The 18,706-nt window shown below is 49.9% G+C and overlaps 6 protein-coding genes across 6 annotated transcripts; 3 read left to right on the top strand and 3 right to left on the bottom strand.

Annotated features, from left to right (window-relative positions):
- Positions 1-5,860: 5,860 nt before the first annotated feature.
- On the bottom strand, positions 5,861-6,517 carry AKAW2_30013S (uncharacterized protein; the record flags this gene model as incomplete). Its single annotated transcript, XM_041686480.1, has 1 exon — positions 5,861-6,517. The coding sequence occupies one exon, from the start codon at positions 6,515-6,517 to the stop codon at positions 5,861-5,863; it is 657 nt and encodes a 218-aa protein (XP_041540460.1).
- Positions 6,518-6,883: 366 nt separating this feature from the next.
- On the top strand, positions 6,884-8,967 carry AKAW2_30012A (putative DUF221 membrane protein; the record flags this gene model as incomplete). The annotated part of the gene is made up of 3 exons (XM_041686478.1): positions 6,884-7,053; positions 7,115-8,568; positions 8,621-8,967. The coding sequence occupies 3 exons, from the start codon at positions 6,884-6,886 to the stop codon at positions 8,965-8,967; spliced, it is 1,971 nt and encodes a 656-aa protein (XP_041540459.1).
- Positions 8,968-10,313: 1,346 nt separating this feature from the next.
- Positions 10,314-11,030, top strand: AKAW2_30011A (uncharacterized protein; the record flags this gene model as incomplete). Its single annotated transcript, XM_041686477.1, has 2 exons — positions 10,314-10,386; positions 10,471-11,030. The coding sequence occupies 2 exons, from the start codon at positions 10,314-10,316 to the stop codon at positions 11,028-11,030; spliced, it is 633 nt and encodes a 210-aa protein (XP_041540458.1).
- Positions 11,031-11,984: 954 nt separating this feature from the next.
- Positions 11,985-12,431, top strand: AKAW2_30010A (uncharacterized protein; the record flags this gene model as incomplete). The annotated part of the gene is made up of 1 exon (XM_041686476.1): positions 11,985-12,431. The coding sequence occupies one exon, from the start codon at positions 11,985-11,987 to the stop codon at positions 12,429-12,431; it is 447 nt and encodes a 148-aa protein (XP_041540457.1).
- A 2,099-nt stretch (positions 12,432-14,530) lies between these two features.
- Positions 14,531-15,840, bottom strand: AKAW2_30009S (uncharacterized protein; the record flags this gene model as incomplete). The annotated part of the gene is made up of 2 exons (XM_041686475.1): positions 14,531-15,303; positions 15,354-15,840. The coding sequence occupies 2 exons, from the start codon at positions 15,838-15,840 to the stop codon at positions 14,531-14,533; spliced, it is 1,260 nt and encodes a 419-aa protein (XP_041540456.1).
- A 503-nt stretch (positions 15,841-16,343) lies between these two features.
- Positions 16,344-17,113, bottom strand: AKAW2_30008S (uncharacterized protein; the record flags this gene model as incomplete). The annotated part of the gene is made up of 2 exons (XM_041686474.1): positions 16,344-16,973; positions 17,042-17,113. 2 exons carry the CDS (start codon positions 17,111-17,113, stop codon positions 16,344-16,346), a joined length of 702 nt encoding a protein of 233 aa, XP_041540455.1.
- Positions 17,114-18,706: the final 1,593 nt, after the last annotated feature.

The raw sequence follows: 18,706 nt of genomic DNA, 5'->3' as shown, positions 1-18,706 counted from the left end.
AATCCAGAAAAATATCCAAGAACATATAGAGCAGAATAGCCGTACAACAAAACTTATCTTAGCAGGCGACTTTAACTGTCACCACCCTGCATGGAGCCATCGCGCGGTCCATCACCGCTTCGCACAACATGCGGAGGAACTGATCAACTTCTTTCAAGCCCACGAGCTACAGTATGCCTGGCCAAAGGCGACATAACATACTGGTCCCTTAATCAACCGGGAAAGACATCAGTTCTCGACCTCACGCTCACCAACGATGTAACACGCTTGATCAGATGCCAACTCTACCACGACCACTACGGGTCAGACCACCGAGGAACATATTCGGAATGGAATCTCCAGGCAGAGCAAACTAGAAAGCCCAAACCGAAAAGAGCATATGACCGAGCTGACTGGGCCCGAGTAGGCCAAGATATACTAAGACAGATTGACCCACCTGTGAATATTCAGTCGGCCCAGGATCTAGACTACGCGGTCAATAACCTAATCCAGACCACAGTAGTTGCCCTAGACCGACATGTGCCGGTGCAGGCCCCGTGCCCATACTCGAAGCGCTGGTTCACTACGGATCTCAAGGCCCAGCAGATTGAGGTTAACCAGATCCGGCGACGGTGGCAAAACAGATGCGCCCTGCTAGGGCCTAACTACCCAATGACGAAGATACTTTTTGAAGAAATGCGGCAGAAAAGACGAGAGTGGACTAGAGCAATTGAGAAAGCAAAAAGTAAACACTGGAAGGGATTTATTGACAAAGCCGGCGAAGGCCATCTGTGGAAAGCAGCTACTTATATGCGCCCCCGGGATACCTCCATGAGCATCCCCACCCTCAAAGTAGGCACTGAAGAGGTGACAGATAACCAAGGGAAGGCAGAGGCATTCCTGCAAGCCTTCTTCCCCGTGATGGCTGAACCTGAGCCAGAGGAACTGGTGAACCCCGCGGAGGAGCTACCATGGGAACCGATTACCGAACAAGAGATCTACCGGTCACTCAGAGTGGCCAAGGGGACTACAGCCCCTGGTAGAGATGGAATCCCCATGCTTGTCTAGAAATACTTGTAGACCTACCTTAAAGATATTATCACCACGATCTTCATAAAATCAGTAGATCTGGGCCACCACCCCAGACAATAGAGGCAAGCACGGATTATTATGCTGCGGAAACCAGGCAAACCCGATTATTCAGCCCCGGGGGTATACCAACCAATCTCACTGCTTAATACCCTGGAGAAGGTCCTGGAGGCAGTCATGGCCCGCAGACTGTCATACTAGACAGAGAAACATGGACTTCTTCCAAATATCCAGTATAGAGACAGACCAGAACAGAATACAGAACAAGCCCTGCTTGTCCTTACCAATACAATAGACCAAGTATAGGTACAGTCTAGAATAGTCACACTTATTGCATTCAACCTGAAAGGCGCATTCAACGGAGTGCATCAGTCTAGCCTGGGCATTCAACTACGGGCCAAAGGTATCCTATCAAAGGCCCGACAATAAATCAGCAGCTTCATGGAGGACCGACAAGCTAGTATCACATTTAATAACTTTGAAATAGATAATCTTTCTCTAGAAAATACAGGCCTGACCCAAGGATCCCCACTCTCACCAATTCTCTTTGGATTCTATAATTCAGACCTAATTAATTAACCAGTTAACAGTAATGGTGGAGCATCAGCCTTCATCAATGACTACTTCCGCTGGCGGATCAGCTCATCAGCAGAAGAGAATATCAAGAAAATCCAAGAAGAGGATATTCCGCGGATTAAAGAATAGACACATCAAACAGGCGCGTCCTTTGCCGCTGAAAAAACCGAGCTGATTCACTTAACCCGACACAAAAAGGCACACAGAATCGGACAGATCCGGATGAACAGCCAGGTTATTGAACCAGCCGACACTGCCAAGCTTCTAGGAGTCATCTTTAACAAGGAGCTGCAGTAGAAAAAACACATACAAAGAGCACTTCAACAAGCAAGCAAGATAAACATAGCCCTGAGTAGGCTACAGCACCTTCAGCCAGAACAGATGCGCTAGCTCTACCAGGCCTGCATATTACTAATACTAAATTATATATCTACAGTCTAGCATAAATCACTCCGAGACAAGATTTATCTGAAGCTTCTTGAGACAATTCAACAGGCCGCTCTCATCCAGATCCTGTCAGTCTTCCGGATAATATTCACGTCAGCTCTCAAAGTTAAAGCCCACATGCTACCTACCTACCTGCAACTCAAGTAACAGACACAGATAATAATAACCCACTTCAGCACCTTACCAGAAGACCACCCAGTTCATGACATAATCAGCCGGGCAAGAGTACATAATATCTAGATCAGTAATAAAGCGCACTTTCCTCTAGCAGAAACCCTACAAACAATAAACCTCACATAGCTGCAAGCCCTGGAAAGAATTAATCCCAGACTACTAATATCTTAGTAAGACTAATCATTCACTGATATTAAAATTAAGCTAGATCAGAAAAAAATATAGATAAATACTCTAGCAAGAGCAGTTATATCTAATATTACAATCTTTTCAGATGCCTCAGGTAAAAAGAATCAGCTAGAAATTACAGTAGTAGCTCTCAACCACAACCAGCAGATTATAGGATCTTGATAAGTTAATATTAATTTAATAAAGTCCTAGTTTATCTACGCAGTTAAGCTAATAACAATTCACTATATAATCAGGCTGGTTTTTCAGCTCATACAGAAGAACCAGAGATCCAGAGCAACAGATACAAAACCAGTAACAATTCTTAATAACAGTATGTTAACCCTGCAGGTTATCAAAAACTCCTAAAACAAATCAGGCTAGTATATTATTCCAGTAAATTACCAGTCGGCCGGGGAGCTCAGAGCGCGGGGGATCCCACTGTAACTACAATAGGTTCCAGGTCACTGCAGCAACCCTAGAAATAAGATAGCAGACCGCCTAGCCAAAGCCATAATAAAGAATAAAAAGAGATATTTCTTTAGACATCTTCTATCACAAGAGAAAAGGTATATCCGCAAGAATATTAGTAACAAATAGCACTAAGAATAAAGGACTTCTTGAAATAAAGAATATCTCCGTTATATTAATCAGACCCTACTGGCTAACCAGACCTGCCGGCTCTACAGCTCGCTCCCCCGAAACTGAGCCTACTTACTCACCCAACTCCGGACTGGCCACTCATGGCTGGCGACACACGGAAAATAACGCGGGCTCCGAGACGATAAGAAATATGAATATAAAGCAACAGAAACCATGGTCTACATGTTAATTAATTGCCCGTGGCTTAGTAGGCTACGCCAAGCCCTCCAACAGAAGATTGGAGAAGCATTCAACAATATTTTAGATATACTGGAAAGAGCAGGACAAGGTAGGGAGAATAAGTTCTAAGATAGTCCGCAAGACAGTAGCGTCCTCGGGGCTGTCTTAGACTTTGCGGAGACATCACAGAGATTCTGAAGTCACGCGACACGAGGGCGGTAAAACACAACCCCAGGCACTGGCCACCACAGGCCTTGACGAGGCTCCAAGTTCGTCAGGAAAGTAATAGTCTACAATGAATGGATGTACATAGAGCGTGGAGATAGTAGTACCCTGCATATCGCTCAGGCGAGGGGTCAGTGTATGAATCAACAACAACAACTACTGTATGATCGCAGACCTCTTTTCCAACATCCCCTGTTTCGTGACCAGGGCTGTCGATTGACCTTGCAAGGATACACACATCTACCTATCTGGGAATTGAAACAGGTCAGAATGAGCGCACTGTTTGGTGTACCCACAGGGAGAAGCAGGAATCGGGGGTCATTCCACTCTTGCTGCACTCCGGCTGCAGTATGTATGACACGAGATGAAGTGTTTCGCCGGCAGTGATTGCGTGCAATAAAAATGGCTTACACTCGCCGGCGGGCCAAATATTATCGCCTTAGGTCTGTGAGGTGATCTGGTGTCGGATACGGCTGTGTTCGATCAAGGATCAAGGTCTTGCGCGTTGCCGAAATTGAGACCCGCCCACTGTGTCTGGGACCTGCGGGCATCGCATAAGGCAGGGTGCGAGTCTGACTACGCAGGAGGGTAGATGAACAGGCTCATGGGTAGCCTTTCAACAGTTTGGTGATGCATCTTTCGCAAACAATCAGCTTCCAGTAGAGATCTCCGTGAGGAGCAAGCCCTCCTGCTCAACGTGATCAACCAGTCCTGCACGACGCGCCTATTAAAACTCCACGCCTCACTCCAATTCCCCGTGGACTCCCCAGTCGTCCTGACATGCCTCTGCCATTCTGCTACGCAGGAGCAGGCTTGGTATCCGAAGTCGCGCCTTGTCCCTGATTTTCTAACCTTGACGCCGCTGCACATGGCTTGCCACGACCCTTGGATTCACTACATCAGCAATTCCGTCACGTGTAAATTACCTCCGGTCGAGCACCTCAAGCCCACAGCCACTGCTTCCTGCCATCATAGCCAATGCCAGGAAGCTGAAAGCATAGGGAGTAGCATCGACACGTAGGTTCAGTACGGGTACCGTCTTGGCCACCATGACTGATCGTGACAGGCTGGAAGCCGACCAGGATCACCGGGTGTACACAGTCCCGTCCCCTACAGGTCATCCAGCCCTAACCTGCTGCAGCCATGAGGAACCCCGGACCCGAAATGTTGAAGACGACGTCAAGTACGGTGACCTCCTTTCTGGCTATTGCTTCTTACAACGGCTGATTACATGTCAGAGCGCTCCGCGAAAGTATACAACGGTCAGTGTGCCAGAGGTCCACTACTTCACTGTTCTCAGAACCAGATAGCTGAAGAATATGATGATCAAGCCTCGAGCAGCGGCACGAAACACTCCAGGAAACATTCAAAAAATGGGTGGACGATCTGCAACAAGAGAGAAGGTATCCCTAGTACCCGTCCTGAAGCCTGCCCGTACTTGGTCTGTCCTGTGGGTGATCGAAGACTAATTTGGACCCAGCCTGGAGAACCAATACAATCAGAAAATGTGGGCCCACGTCAGAGCGTTGACTGACTATATCACGGAGCACTTTGACGGGGCAAGCACAGCCGTTACTGCAGCGCCGTGATCTGTGGCGGCTCGCCAACTCTACCAGGACTCTGACTGTTGAGGCCTGTTTGGAAGTTTATCAAACAACCCTGTCTGCTATTTACCAGTTCCTTGGGCCGAGGTTGAGGTATGCCAACATGATTGGAGTCCGAGGGACGGCCGTGTCTGCAACGAACGTCGACGGATGAACTTCACTTTAACCGGGAGATGCGGATTTAATGATGTCTTTGGAACCACAAACGGGGTGTGTGTAGATGGCCGCGATGGGTAAGATAGTATCCACCAGCCAGATGTATCCCGTCCGGCTCGTTCCGTCATCTGAATGAAGAGACGAACCATATGATTCTACCACACCTCTGGGGCAGATTTCGCATGATGCTAGAGACATTTAGATTCAAGCCTTTACCCCTGCGGAATTGAAACGTCTGAGCGCTAGGTGAACGCGTCGTACTATGACGCTGCCGATGGCTACCGTCCCTCTATGACCAGCACACCCCTCTTGATATAGTGACGATCATTTAAATACTGTATAATATCCTGGAATTGGCTCTACTGACCAACCTTTGTACATCCTTACAAGGTTGCGACGAGGTGCGCAGAGAAAGAGCAACTAAGGTAGGTGTAGTCCGGATGTCTGGCCCTGTGAAGCCGGCACGTAGATCAAATTCTGCGATCCGTCTCCTCTAGTCGCTTAGAACTGTACAGCATAGTAACGCAGATAAAAGCAAAGCTTGAGGATACATGTCCCGCCTATCCTTCCTGACGCAACACATGCCAAATGGGTGTCTTCTCCCCGATCCTGAGCTTATCTCAGAGAACCAAACCATGGAGTAAAGCAAGACAGATGATTGAGAACATTCCAGCTTTCCCTCTTCCTCTCCAGACGCTTTCTGCAGGACTGGATGCCGCTGGAGTATATTGAGTGCTAGGCGAAGGCAATGAATTATTTCCTGGGCGGCCAACACTTGCTGACTGGATCGGATGCGATATGCCGCTGCTGCTCGGTGCTGCAAACGTGGTCAAGCCCGGCGCCCCTGAAGACGTCTGAGGAGCCCTTTGGATGGATACAGTGGTGGTTTTGGTTGTGCTAGTCCTCGTCATGACCGGTCTTGTTTTGTTTCCAAAGAAGGTTGGGCTGGACAAGTTCCGCAGCGATGCGGTTGTGGAGATTCCAACACCCGACAGGGTTCGAGGACAGGATGTCCATTGCTCATGGCGGCTTTCCCCGATTGCAGGAGGACAGATAATCATACTCGGCGTGGGCCCCGTACTCATGTTGACCGCCGAAGGCGTAGCGATGTTGTATGAGTCATGAGGAGGCTCCGAGATCGTGCTGGCGCTGGTAGTTCTAGGTCCGAGACCAGGTCCAAGATCTTGCCAGCCGACTTCGCCATAGATGATCATGCCATAACATGTACCGACCATGAGAAGAACGATCCATGGCGCATGCAGAGCGAGAACGGCCATGGCTGCTACCGCGCCGAGGGCAAAGGAGACAGGGGTGGTGCCCAGGTCAGATAAACCCCATCAGTTCGCGCGCCTTTATAGAGAGGAGACCCCATTGCCCGGTAAAAGTCACGGGGCCCGGCCGCGGGACATAACGCAGGTCATCGGGGTTCCAGAGAATGAAGTCCAGGCAATCAGGAGGCCCGCCGGACCGGACGGGCGCCGCAGGCACTCCCGCGGCCGGCAGCGGCTGCCTTTCGTGGGTTCTCCCATCACTTTATAAGCCTGCTGGGATCACTCCACACGGGAGCGGTTCGCCAGCGCTTCACCCTCGTTGCTGTACTGCGGGACACAGGCTGCTGCGTGTGACTGTCCAGGAGTCCAAACATGGACCTTGACGCCGTGAACCAGACCTTCGACCATCTTGCCGGCAAAGCCCAACAGGAAGAGGGACTCTCCGCTCAGTCATTTCTGATCTCTCTAGGCGTCTACGGCGGCCTGCTCATCCCATGCGTCGGCCTGTTCACCTGGCTGAAGAATGTGAGCCACGCGGTCTTGTACGTATGATGGGACCACCAATGCTGTTCGGCAGTCCCACGCTGACCGTGATCGCCAAAGCCAGCCGGGCTGCATAGAGGACCAGGAGATCCGGCCGCTGCCGCCGGGTATCGATTGGCTCAAGGGGCTGAAAGACATGGTCAGCGACGACGAGACTCTGCAGCGGAAGCACGGGCTGGACAGCTATTTCGTGATGCGGTTCTTACACGTGGCCCTGAAATTGCTGATCCTGCCGTCGATGACCGTCCTGCCCGCGCTGCTGCCGGTGTATTATACGGCCCGCAACGACAGCGTAGCAGGCCTGGACAAACTCAGTATCTCGAATGTGCCCGAGGACCAGGGTGCGCGGTGCTGGATCATCGCGATCGTCGCCCTGCTTGCCAATCTGTACTTCGGCCACGTCTTGTCAGACGAATTCGACGTGATCGCCCGCACCCGGCAGAGGTATCTCCAGCGGGTCTCGCAGTCGGGGGTCAGCGCAACCATCCTCGTGACCGAGATTCCTGCCGAGATCTGGAACCGGGAAACCTTGACGCAGATATTCGCGCAACTGGGCGGGGGCGCGGTGGAGGTGATGCTCCTCCGCGAGAGGGAATGTACGACCAAGGAGGCAGAATACAATCAGCTGCTCCACACGGCAGGGAGCCGACCGTCTGGGAAGCTGCGACTCCGCTCCAGAGTGATGCAACCACAAGAATGGGTCGATGAGATGTTGGGTCGCGGTCATCTGCGACGGCGCCTTCACGGTCTGGCAGCGGACATCCAGAGTATCCGAAGTGTTGCGATTCTGCGGTTCGCATCGCTGTTCGCGGCCCACCTCAGTCTGCAGACTCCGCTGTCGTCGCAGCCATCGACCATGGCAACCCATCTGATCGACGAATCTTCGATCCATAATGCCAAGATATACCGGGGCCGGGCCGCCAGAGCCCTGCGGAACTGTACCGCCACGGTGGCGCTCGTATGCCTGTCTCTGCTATGGGTCGTGCCCATCGCCATGACCGGCCTGCTGTCCCAGCTGGTCTACCTCAGCTCCTTGAGCGCTCTTCTGGCTCGATTGTCGAACACCCAACTGAGCTTCATCCAAGCTCTTTTGCCGCAGGCCGGTCTTGCCGTGTTGATGTACGGATTTCCTCTGATGCTTGTGGGGTTGGCGCGGCTGTTTCATTGCTACAGCGATGCGGCGCGACAGGTTCTTGTGCAGCGACATTATTTCTTCTTCCTCTACGTCCAGGTCTTCCTCGTAGTCTCGGTTTCCTCCAGCTTGACGACGATGATTCCAGACATATTCCGGAGCATCCAATCGGTGCCCACGATGCTGGGCAAGAACCTCCCGAAAGCTTGCGACTACTTTTATTCGTACTTGCTCATGCAGGCGGTCACCCAGTGCGTCTTGGCATTTTTCCAGCTCCCACAAAGTCTCTGGACGTGGCTTACCGCCCGCGTGCGGAGATCCAGTCGTAAGGCCGTCACGTGGAGCCTGATCTATCCCGTGCTGACAAATCTGCTGTGCATCTGTAAGAGCGTCGCGCACTCGTCCCCTGGATAGCGTCCACTGACTGTTCGCAGGCCTGATCTTCTCCGTGACGTCACCCCTCATTCTTCCGGTTGGGACGCTCGTCTTTGGATTGTTTGGGATTGCGTACGCCTATCAGATCATTTACGTGCTGGAGAGTACGGTGGAGACAGCAGGCATGCTTTACTGGGAGGCGCTACAACAACTCTTTGTCGGCATCTACACCTTAGACCTTTTTCTGGTTGGGCTCTTCATACTGCGCAACGCGTATGGGCCGGCCGTGCTGGCGGCCGTTGTACTCGCGCTAGTGGCCGCCCTACAGTACCATTCGCACCAACGCTGCCGTCCTCTGGTTCAGTTTCTCTCCGCCAGCGTATCCTGCGCCACTCCTTCAAGTTGAACATGGATGCATGGTTCCCCGCCTGTAATTCTCCTCATTGTGTTTCCTTGGCGTTGAGGCTAGAGGTTAGACTCACATCCACCGAGATGACATTTGTAGCACCAATCATCTCATGGTGCAACAAGAGGAGTTGACAGATCCTTCCGTTCAACGGTCCTACGTAGTCCGAGTTTGAGACTGGCAGCCATTTTCCATCTTCTGAGCCACTGACCGGTTCTTGCGCGTAGCACGTGCCACTGTATCTTTGTGTTGGTCGCGATGGCCATTGCGTACGCTGCCTCGCAATATCATTGGCTAGATATAACTGTATGCTCTTTCTGAGGGTTTGCTTCCAATTGTAATTCGGCGGCCGTTCAACATACTACTGCTGATCGGGCGTCTCCAATGTTTGGCGGGGTCTGAGAGCCAAGGGGACTGTTATCAATTCATGCGTGATTGACTGGGGAGGCACGCAAGATCAGACAACCATATTAGAGGGGCAGCAGGGAATGGAGGGCGTAGATGCAGTGCTTTGGATGCCCATATGTATCGTGCAGGCATTCATGCATCTCGGGGTCTGACCGACATCAGAGCTCACACTATCTTCAATCACTATATCCATCAATAGAGCTGGAGGGCGACCACTACTGTGCCGGATACAGTGCCGGAGGTGTAAACTGAGGACGGATACGCTGGCCATCGTCCTGGAGGGTAGTCAAATCTCCTGATGTCTGCTACTTCTAACTCCACAATCCTGATCCTCGCACGACCGAGATATCATGGCTTTGGAAGCCGCGTTTCGTCACCGTAGTCTCGTCCAGTTGGGCGACGGTAGATGCTCCGTAGAAAGCAAACAATGGGCGTGTTGTATGGGGACAAGCGACCCTTGGCAAAAGCAGCAGATACCATTAGAGCGGCTTCTACAACGCCCTGACCTGCCCCGTACACAGTAATGCACCTAATGCGTCGATGCTCGTAACAAAACAACGCAGCCAGGAGAGGTAGCAGGCTGGGACAGTAAGCAGTATTGTCCTGAAGAGCCCGTGCGCCGAACATAGACCCACTCGGGAAGCAATCCACGGCCCGGTGATATTGACAGGTACCTTTTTGACAGGGCATTGCTGGAGAGAGGCATGTCTGTTGAACGACTACACTGGCGCACCCTTCCATCATCACGCACATCTAACTGCGGTTCGGGGCCACTACCTGAGTATCATACTATGAACGAGAGACATGGTGTTACGGGCTGGAGAGCCTACAATGTCTGTCACCAAGGCTCTTAAATACGGCGAGCACGCGGCTGCGTACCGACATCCCGAGTAGGCTTCAACTCAAACGCCAGTCACGGTCGCGAGTAACCCCGCGACATGTCTTCCAACCGGTATCCCACCAGGTCGTCCCGGAGACTCCAATGCCAAAAGGCTCTCACGGACCACATATGTAGGTGAAACAGCCCCTTACACATCCTGTGGGGGTCTATTGGAGATACTGGAGAGGCATAGCTGAGTGATGACATTTCGCCAGACCAACGTCTCAGCAAGAGAATCGATCCGAAGCATGTCCGGCTGCAACCCCGCCCCGATGATCCGTACCGATGGGTTGTGCCCGAGACACTACGTGCCACATTCAAGAAGAACCTCAGCCGCTGCGCTGTCGAGCTATTACCGGCAATCGAAGAAGCCCTGAAGAATGGCAGTGTTCAGGCTGTGGAGCCGCACACGTTGCCAAGCCACGAGAGCCCCGTTGGCATATCTGCTCCGAAGCCTCGAGAATCCGACGTTTATGTCTTGATCGACAACGGGGCGAATGGCGGGGCTGTCCGTGATGAGAGCTCCACGGCTACCATTCGCAAGCTTGAGCAAGAAAACGAGGCGCTACGCTCCGAACGGCAGAGAATCAACGAATCTCACGCACGGGAATTGCTTGAGGAACGAGGACACCGGGATGCAGAACGACGTGCGCTGCAGGAAGAGAACGAGCGATTGAAATTGTCTTGTGCCTCGTTGCAAGCCGGCATCTGCCATGCGCTGGATCAGGTGGGCCAGATTCAAGGACTTCTTTCCAAGTCCGCGGGTATCCTTTAGGGCGGTGTTTGCACGCGCTTGTCTTTCCTGAGACCTCAGTAGATCTGTTCAATCTGCTCTAGTCATTGATATGCACCCACTGTGATTTACCTTCAGTACATACGTAGATGCAAAGAAACGGCAGCATATCTCTATGACTGGCCGATAACCTCCGAGTACAATAGGCTTCTCATCAGCGTTGCGCTCGGGTTAGTTTCCCATTAGGCTCTACAAGGGATGAAAAGGACTCCGCATGATCAGCATAAGGTCGCACCACGCCTCAGATGGGCCGTCATACTCACACACCCGGCCGGGATCATCGCGGTCGGTCAACGTGGGGGCGCCTGTCCTGTCTGCTTGATGAAACTGTAGGCCAACGGAATTTGGATCACTTCTGCGCGCAACCGATGACCGCACAACCCTTCATATGGAAGCCGTAGGCCGAGCGGGCGCGGGGTCCGGGTGGGCAGCACCTTCCGCATCCGACTCCACCAGAGAGACCCGGGGTGGTTGTCCGATCCGCTCGGCACCCGCCCCACACTTCCAATGCCCCCGCCATATCATTCAGCCGGATGTTTTCAGTCTCACAACCTACCTCGGAGGCTGATATTGAAGGCCCTCGAAAACCGCTCTCTGTCAGTTCTGCTCGCTTTCGCACGTCCACGTCATACTAAGGGCTCGGTTGTTCATCTTTGCCAGCCTTAGATTATTAGAGGTCGGCACATCGCCGTTAACGCGGTGGACATGCTAAAAGTATTGGTCCCAGGCATCATAGTTCCCGGCTGGTTTCCACAATCAAAGATCAGGCCCATGTGCAGGCGTTGGAAATATACTATATAGCGTGACCCTACACAAGTCGAACAACGCTCTGTAACTTGCCATAGGACATTTATATAACGCTACCTCCAGCCACCACGATAAGCCTCCAATCCACAAACACAAGGTAAGCAGCTGAGTCCAACGCGGTCCGCGAAGATGCAGCCGCCCCGCCATGGCAATGATCCTACGAACAACGTCTCTGCGAGATACATCGACCCTTCCGAGCTGCTATTCGACGACGGTATGTCTGATTCGTCAAGCTACTCAATTTCGGACAGCAGTTACTCCCACGGCACGTCAAATAGCAGTACTCTTTTCGAGACGTCGGACGGCGAATCCGAACACAGCTGTGGATATGAGCTCTTGGGGTCTGACATGGAAACAGACGAACGGTCGGGCTCGGCAGCTGTAAGTGATTCGGATACCGCTGAGCTTGATCTCTCTGACCGGAGCAAGGTCGATAAAAGGCTGTCCGACGAATTCATTGTACTCAGCAAGCGGGTGGTCAATAGTGGTGGGCAACAAAGCCGACACTATCTAGTAGTGGGCTGGATCGTGGAAGAGAATCTCGAATTGTTCAAAGAGCTGACTATGCGGAGGTGATGCGAGGATAACCACGCAAAGACGCTGCGCCAATACCGGCCTGCAACCGTGCTTTGCATCTTTGGTTTTGCGTTATCCCTCACTCATTCTCGGATAGTCTCCTCATCGTCCTTCCTTTCTTCTCCTATGTTCGATATGTCATAGAAATAGAAAATTCATGAATTGCTCATTTACAGTACGATGGACAACCACTATTGGGTTACTGTAATAATGTATGTACTGTAGCGTCATGCGTCCTACATCATGCATCTGCAACGCAAGAAGACAACAGTGGAAGCCTAAATCCGATGCTTACATTTGAACTTCGGCATCGAGTAGTGGATGCAAGCTTTGGCCTTTGTTACAGTATGCTCGGCAGCCACCATCCTCAGCGATAGCATGTCGGCGCTGCAGGTGATCGCGAACTTGTGGGACAAGTCCGGCCACTCATGGCTCGCAACACACGCAAGCGGCACGGATTTCAAGACCACGCACAATGCGGGTGTGGAGGAATAGAGACCGTGGTCCATGTACTGATCGACTGCCCGCAACTGAAGGGGCTGCGCCAAGACATGCGGCAGAAGATTGGGAGAGCGTTCAACAACATTTCAGAGATGCTGGGAGGAGCAGGTCAAGGTAAGCAAGGTAGGTGGAAGATACCCCGCCCGACAGTAGCATCCTCGGAGCGGTATGTAGATATGAAAATGATGAAAACTGATTAACCACTAGCAGTAGTAGTGAAAGTAATTTAGAGATATATATATCAAGTCACGTGAAAACACTCGCAAAGCCATACTCAAAACTATATATATAGAAGGCTCGATATACGACTCAGAAGGTTTAATGAAAAGATGAAGAAGTTATATAATGACATTACTAGAAGTAATATCTTACTTAACCTTCATCTCTTATACTACTGTGAGAAATATCATCCTTAGCAGCGTGGTATGTATAGTTTATTAGATAATATTATTGCGCCGATCCAAACAGCACTATACGGTTTCTAGTCTAGATGGGTGCAACCGGGCACTCCACTGCGATGCCGCTTTGAAGTCCAACATGCTGAACTGCCTGAAGCTCTCTTACCTGATCTCACCTGATCTTACCTGATCTCACCTGATCTCACCTGATCTCACCTGATCTCACCTGGTCTCACCTGATCTCGCCTGACTTTGGTCACTGATGTTTTAATACTCTTGTTGTTTATTACTTGTATATCATGTTAGTTGTGCCATGCATAAATTGAAGTTAGAAGATGCTACTGCCACACCGGCTAGGCTTCCTCCACACCACCCTTCACTCGTGCCACGGCTCCCGACGCGGCCGCCAGTCGATGCTTGCACTAGTATAGAATCAATAACTTAACGTACTACCAAACTACAAAACAAACTTAGGACATAAAAATGTGGGCATTCGGAAGGCTACAATAATCTCTGGTAGGCGCTAGCGGGACATCGCTACGCGACCACGACTATCGCCTCACCAACCACCTCTTCCACGTGTTGCTTTGCGCGTAGTGCTTAGATAGTAATGCAGTAAAGATTTCTCTGTTATTTCACTCCTGCTACGTAGCAACACCTTAGAGATTATGAGCCTGACCTCACTACCATAAAGCTTTACAGCAGCTAATAAGTCAATCTTAATATCAAACAAGGCGAAGGGCTTACAGCCAAGAAATTCTAGGTAGAACCCTTCGACAGCAGATGCCTAACCAGTCTAGCATTTTGGGGAGCCGCACGTTCCCACCCAAGGCCTTGTTACATGCAACGCTATTCTCATATATCAGCTTCACCGTTTTCATGGAAGGGAATATAGTGCACTGTACTGATCTGCTCAACCAAGTTTGAAGCCAAAGATAAAGGTCTTCCAACAGAACCGGCTGAGGATAATAGAATTGAAGCTTAGACTAACAAAAATCAATAACTGAAATTTTGCCGTGTCAAGAGAAAGTCACACTGAAAAGTATATGTAGCCAAGCACACATGAACCTTCACCACCTCTGCTGCATACGTTGCCTCATCTCATCAACCATCTTGAGGGTCTAGATAGATGATACATACAATCAATTTACTCCCTGCCTCCTGTTCCTCCCTTATCTTAACAGATATTAGAAGCACCTGTCAGTGATGTTTCTTCACAGGGTAGCGACAGTTTCCAGAAACAAAAAAGTCACCTTGATCTTCGTCGTGGTGAAGATTAATATATACCCGTCGTTCCTTAACAAGATAGTACCAATTATTCTTCGAGGGCTCAAAGTAGATAGAAACAGGGCCTTTCCATTTCAGTGTCGAGTATGGATTAGACTGGCCTCGAATATTCAGTCGTTCAGTCTCAGTCTGCAGGGTATTGATATTCAGATTTTCATTTAGTCTTCGTGTTGTGCTGCGTGTCATTCTTCGTGAACTGCTGTCATCATCTTTTGCGTCTTTTGCGTCTTTTGCGTCTTTTGCGTCTTTTGCGTCTTTTGCGTCTTTTGCGTCTTTTGCGTCTTTTGCGTCGGAATCACTTTCCTCGTCCGAATCACTTTCCTCGTTGCTTTCCTCATGAAATGAGATATAGCCATCATCCTGCGTATCGACTATGCTCGAATCCGTACCGAACCAGCTTGTAGCTTTCATGGTATTAACGGCTCGGCTGCCCTCGCTGGCCAGTTTAGCCAAATATAAGAAACATTCGGTTAATGTCACTTTTCCCTGATAGAAAGCCGGATTGTCCGATTCATCCTCCGCGACTTTTTCACATTTGACATTATGATGGATCACGGGAGAGTGGCGGAGTACCCACTCATTCTTCTTCTTTGGGTGAGGTACTTGTTGGAAATACATTGTCTGCTCGTATGTAGTGAGGAATCCGTACTTTGTCTCGGTCATGTACATATATTGTGCGATCTGGCCTGTCTCAAAATTAATATATTATAAACATTCAGCCTTTAGTTTAGCTTACCAATAAAGTTGCGGAATGTTACAATTGCATTTTGTTGGTGTATAATATTATGCTTCCAGGGTGTTTTGGCTTCACCAACAACACATAGATCATGTTTATCCGTAATAAGAGTAATATCCGGGACCTTCTTGAGATCTAGAGGCTGTTTAGCACATTTGTAGTCCCCAAAACCCAAGCCATCATCAACATATCCGTTCAGCGCAATTGTCAAGGTATGGCCGAGGTTTTGGTTAAAGCGCGCAACCACGGAGTGCTCATCACCACAGTGAAGAAGTTGTTCAACAAATTTGTAGGCTCGGATGTCATCCTTCCAATTGATGGTATCAGAATATTGCCGTGCTTTCTGCTCTATATTCCACTGGGATAGGTGTGCTGAGAAGAAGAGCTTCTGTGTTGATATGCTAGTGGTACGGTATTTTTCATCAACACGTAAGTCCGGCAGTGGTTGTTGGATGATCTCCTTGCCCGATAGTAGATGCGGAGCCATAATTTAACCTCGTTGAAGATGAAGAATTGACTATAAAACTGGTGTAGATTAAGAGAAAATTTTGATAGACTACCTTGGTGTTTGAGAACGATGTGAGCTCACTCAAGTAGTTTATATATCTTTTAATTTATAGTGCTCTACTTTCAATTCCGAACATGTGTAGAAGAGCTCGGACAGTCTCTTGGATCTATGCATGCATTAAGTCCGTAAAGTCCATGAAGTTCGGAACGTTTGCGGAGATGGAGAACTGTGTGTGTTCTCTATCGTTACAGGGATAACCACCAGTAGTGTATTTAACCCAGCGCATGATGGTGTGGAGAAAATTTGTAGTTATGTACAGTACCTTCATCAAGACAGAATCTTAGGATACATAGTAGGGGACATATTGTTTCCATCTGACAGCACAAATTAGCATGGTGCGGTTTCATGTCGGGTGACTGCCAACAGTCAAGGGGTGAAGGTGGTGCCACCTGCATCCGGACGTAGCGTATCTTATACTCACATCATTCGGAATCGGGTGCCGGCAGATAGTCCGCAGCATAATCCATTGATTGGCTGTATTCAGATTTGCGCATTCTCCTGATGTAGCCCCCGCCGATGAGATCGATAACGGAATCGTAAGCGTCAAACTGCGTTCCTAGGCCAGGTTGCTCGAACCAACTAGCAATGGGTCCGGCATTGACTACAAGCGGTTCAAGAACCTCATACACGTGGTAATTGTAAGGAAAGAAACCATCTTCCGTATCCAAGTTTGTCGGCGGCAGCGCTCGCTCGATATATGGAGCGCCCAAAACAGCCAAGAATGTTCCAGATTCCGAGCCAAATCGATCGATCTTCTGTCCGATCGGCAGTGTTACATTGCCCTGGATGCTGGAGCCCTGGGTGTCCAGTAGGAATCCGTCCTCTGGCGGATAGATGTAGGTCCCGTTGGGGCGGATATCAGTGGTCCACTTCAGGAGAAACTCGAATGGACAGAGATCACCAAACCGGGAGTATGTTCGGAGTTCAGTGGTGAGTGGGAAGAAGGACGGGAGCGATCTAGGTCCTAGACGCGGATCCCCGCAGATGTATTTGTCATCCTGAAAGGTAATTCCGGCGCATGGATCAGGGTAACACCGGGGAGGATATTTGACCTAAATACAGCCATTAGTCATCGCTGCTGTAGCCAACTAGTCATAATTGTATCATTCAGTTTGCTCACATCAGGCGAAGCAGCGGCATTCTGGAGAGTCACGAGCGCAAGACCAGCGCTGAAGCAAAAAAAGATCTTCATTCTGCGCGATGGGAATATGACAGCTGCTATTAGTGTGATGGAAGTTAGGCTTGTATTTATAAAACCTTACAATGCCAGGCCTTTCTTTGTTGATAAACGGCAATGCCTCGAGCGACCCTGGGCTATGCGAACAGGAATTAGACCGGCGGTGTTAAACGATCAAACGATCATCATTTCTGTTGGACAAGCTGCGGCAAGAGTGCCATAGAAAACTCATGGATCCTCGAACAATCACTAGACTAGAACGCGGGTCAGACCAGTGGAGCTTGCACCGGATTCGGTGTGTTCAACAGACTGTTCGCGTGTGGGTGAAGTTGAACTTGGCCCATATCGACAGGCTGATAGTGCTAACTACAGTGCTGAACCGCACCAAATGTACACAACAATGTGGCCCCAGGACCCATCTACCCGTGTTAAGTGGACAGTACCGGAAGCTTCAGAATCCTGGGGTCAACCCAGCATACAGTCAGCTAAGTTTGGCATTGCTTTCGATATTGATCTTCACGCTTACTACAGCGGCTCGGCAGATCAACCGGCGGCCATATCAAATCCTGTTCACTTTTGCAGTGTCCGAAACTAGACCCACTGAGCTTGGCTTCGGAGACATGGCAGTTGTTGCTGCTCGGAATGCAGCGGTCGGTCTACTAGGGCAAGTCTACAGGATAGGAGAGGTCGTTTGAACCAGTTGCACTTTCAAATAAGCTAGGTATGAGACGCAAGCGGACAGGATACAGTATCTACGGCAAGCAGATAAGGCAAAGAAGTGTAGAATCAGACTAGGAAATGCCCTCCGCAATGTCTTCCTCAAGCCATTCTGGGCTAGGTATCATCCCATAACATCCTTCAGATGCGGCCATCTTCAGTGATAGAGGTAGCTGGAGTAGCATGTCCTTCGCACTTGCAGATAGGTTCGGTTCAGGGTCTCCTAGATATCTAAAACGGTGTTCTAGGCAATTAGGGCAGCGGCTATCTTCCCTCAATTGTTCCGAAACAGCTGGTTCGGTACTGCTGTTGGCCATTGTGCGCTGAAGGCAATCCTCGCAGCGGCTGCAAACTCGACAATATAGTCCATATTTACATATTTCCCAACACAAACAGCACAGGAAGTGGTCATGCTTCTTAATCCGTATCACCTGTCCAGTTTGGTATATGCCTTTCCGGACACCGCAAGTGGGGCAAAACCGACGATTATTTTCAGTGTGTTGTTTCAACCCTTTTCCTGATACTTGTTTGTTGGCAAACTCATCTAATCATCGTACCTATTATAGTCAGTATTCCGTTGCGATGCAACTATGAGTTCTCATGTGATACTACCTTCTCCATGTCTCTGTAACACACAAGTATGATAACTTTTGCTCCACCGTTGTAGGCTTTTCAACCTCAACAGTAGAGCGTGAATACCTATTCGACTGAGACAAGATCAACTGCGAAGGGTAGTCAAGATGATTGACAACTTGAACTTGAAGTTCAGCAGGCAGATTTAGTTATGTGGCGGTAGATGAACGGACCATAGCAGCTTTGACGTTATGGATGTTGAGCGTGGGCTGAGAATCTTCAAAATTCACGGATACAGTGTGGTGCGATCAATCAAGT

Source organism: Aspergillus luchuensis, chromosome 3 (assembly GCF_016861625.1).
Source record: "Aspergillus luchuensis IFO 4308 DNA, chromosome 3, nearly complete sequence".
Taxonomy (NCBI): domain Eukaryota; kingdom Fungi; phylum Ascomycota; class Eurotiomycetes; order Eurotiales; family Aspergillaceae; genus Aspergillus; species Aspergillus luchuensis.
This window is presented reverse-complemented; position numbering and strand designations above follow the sequence as displayed.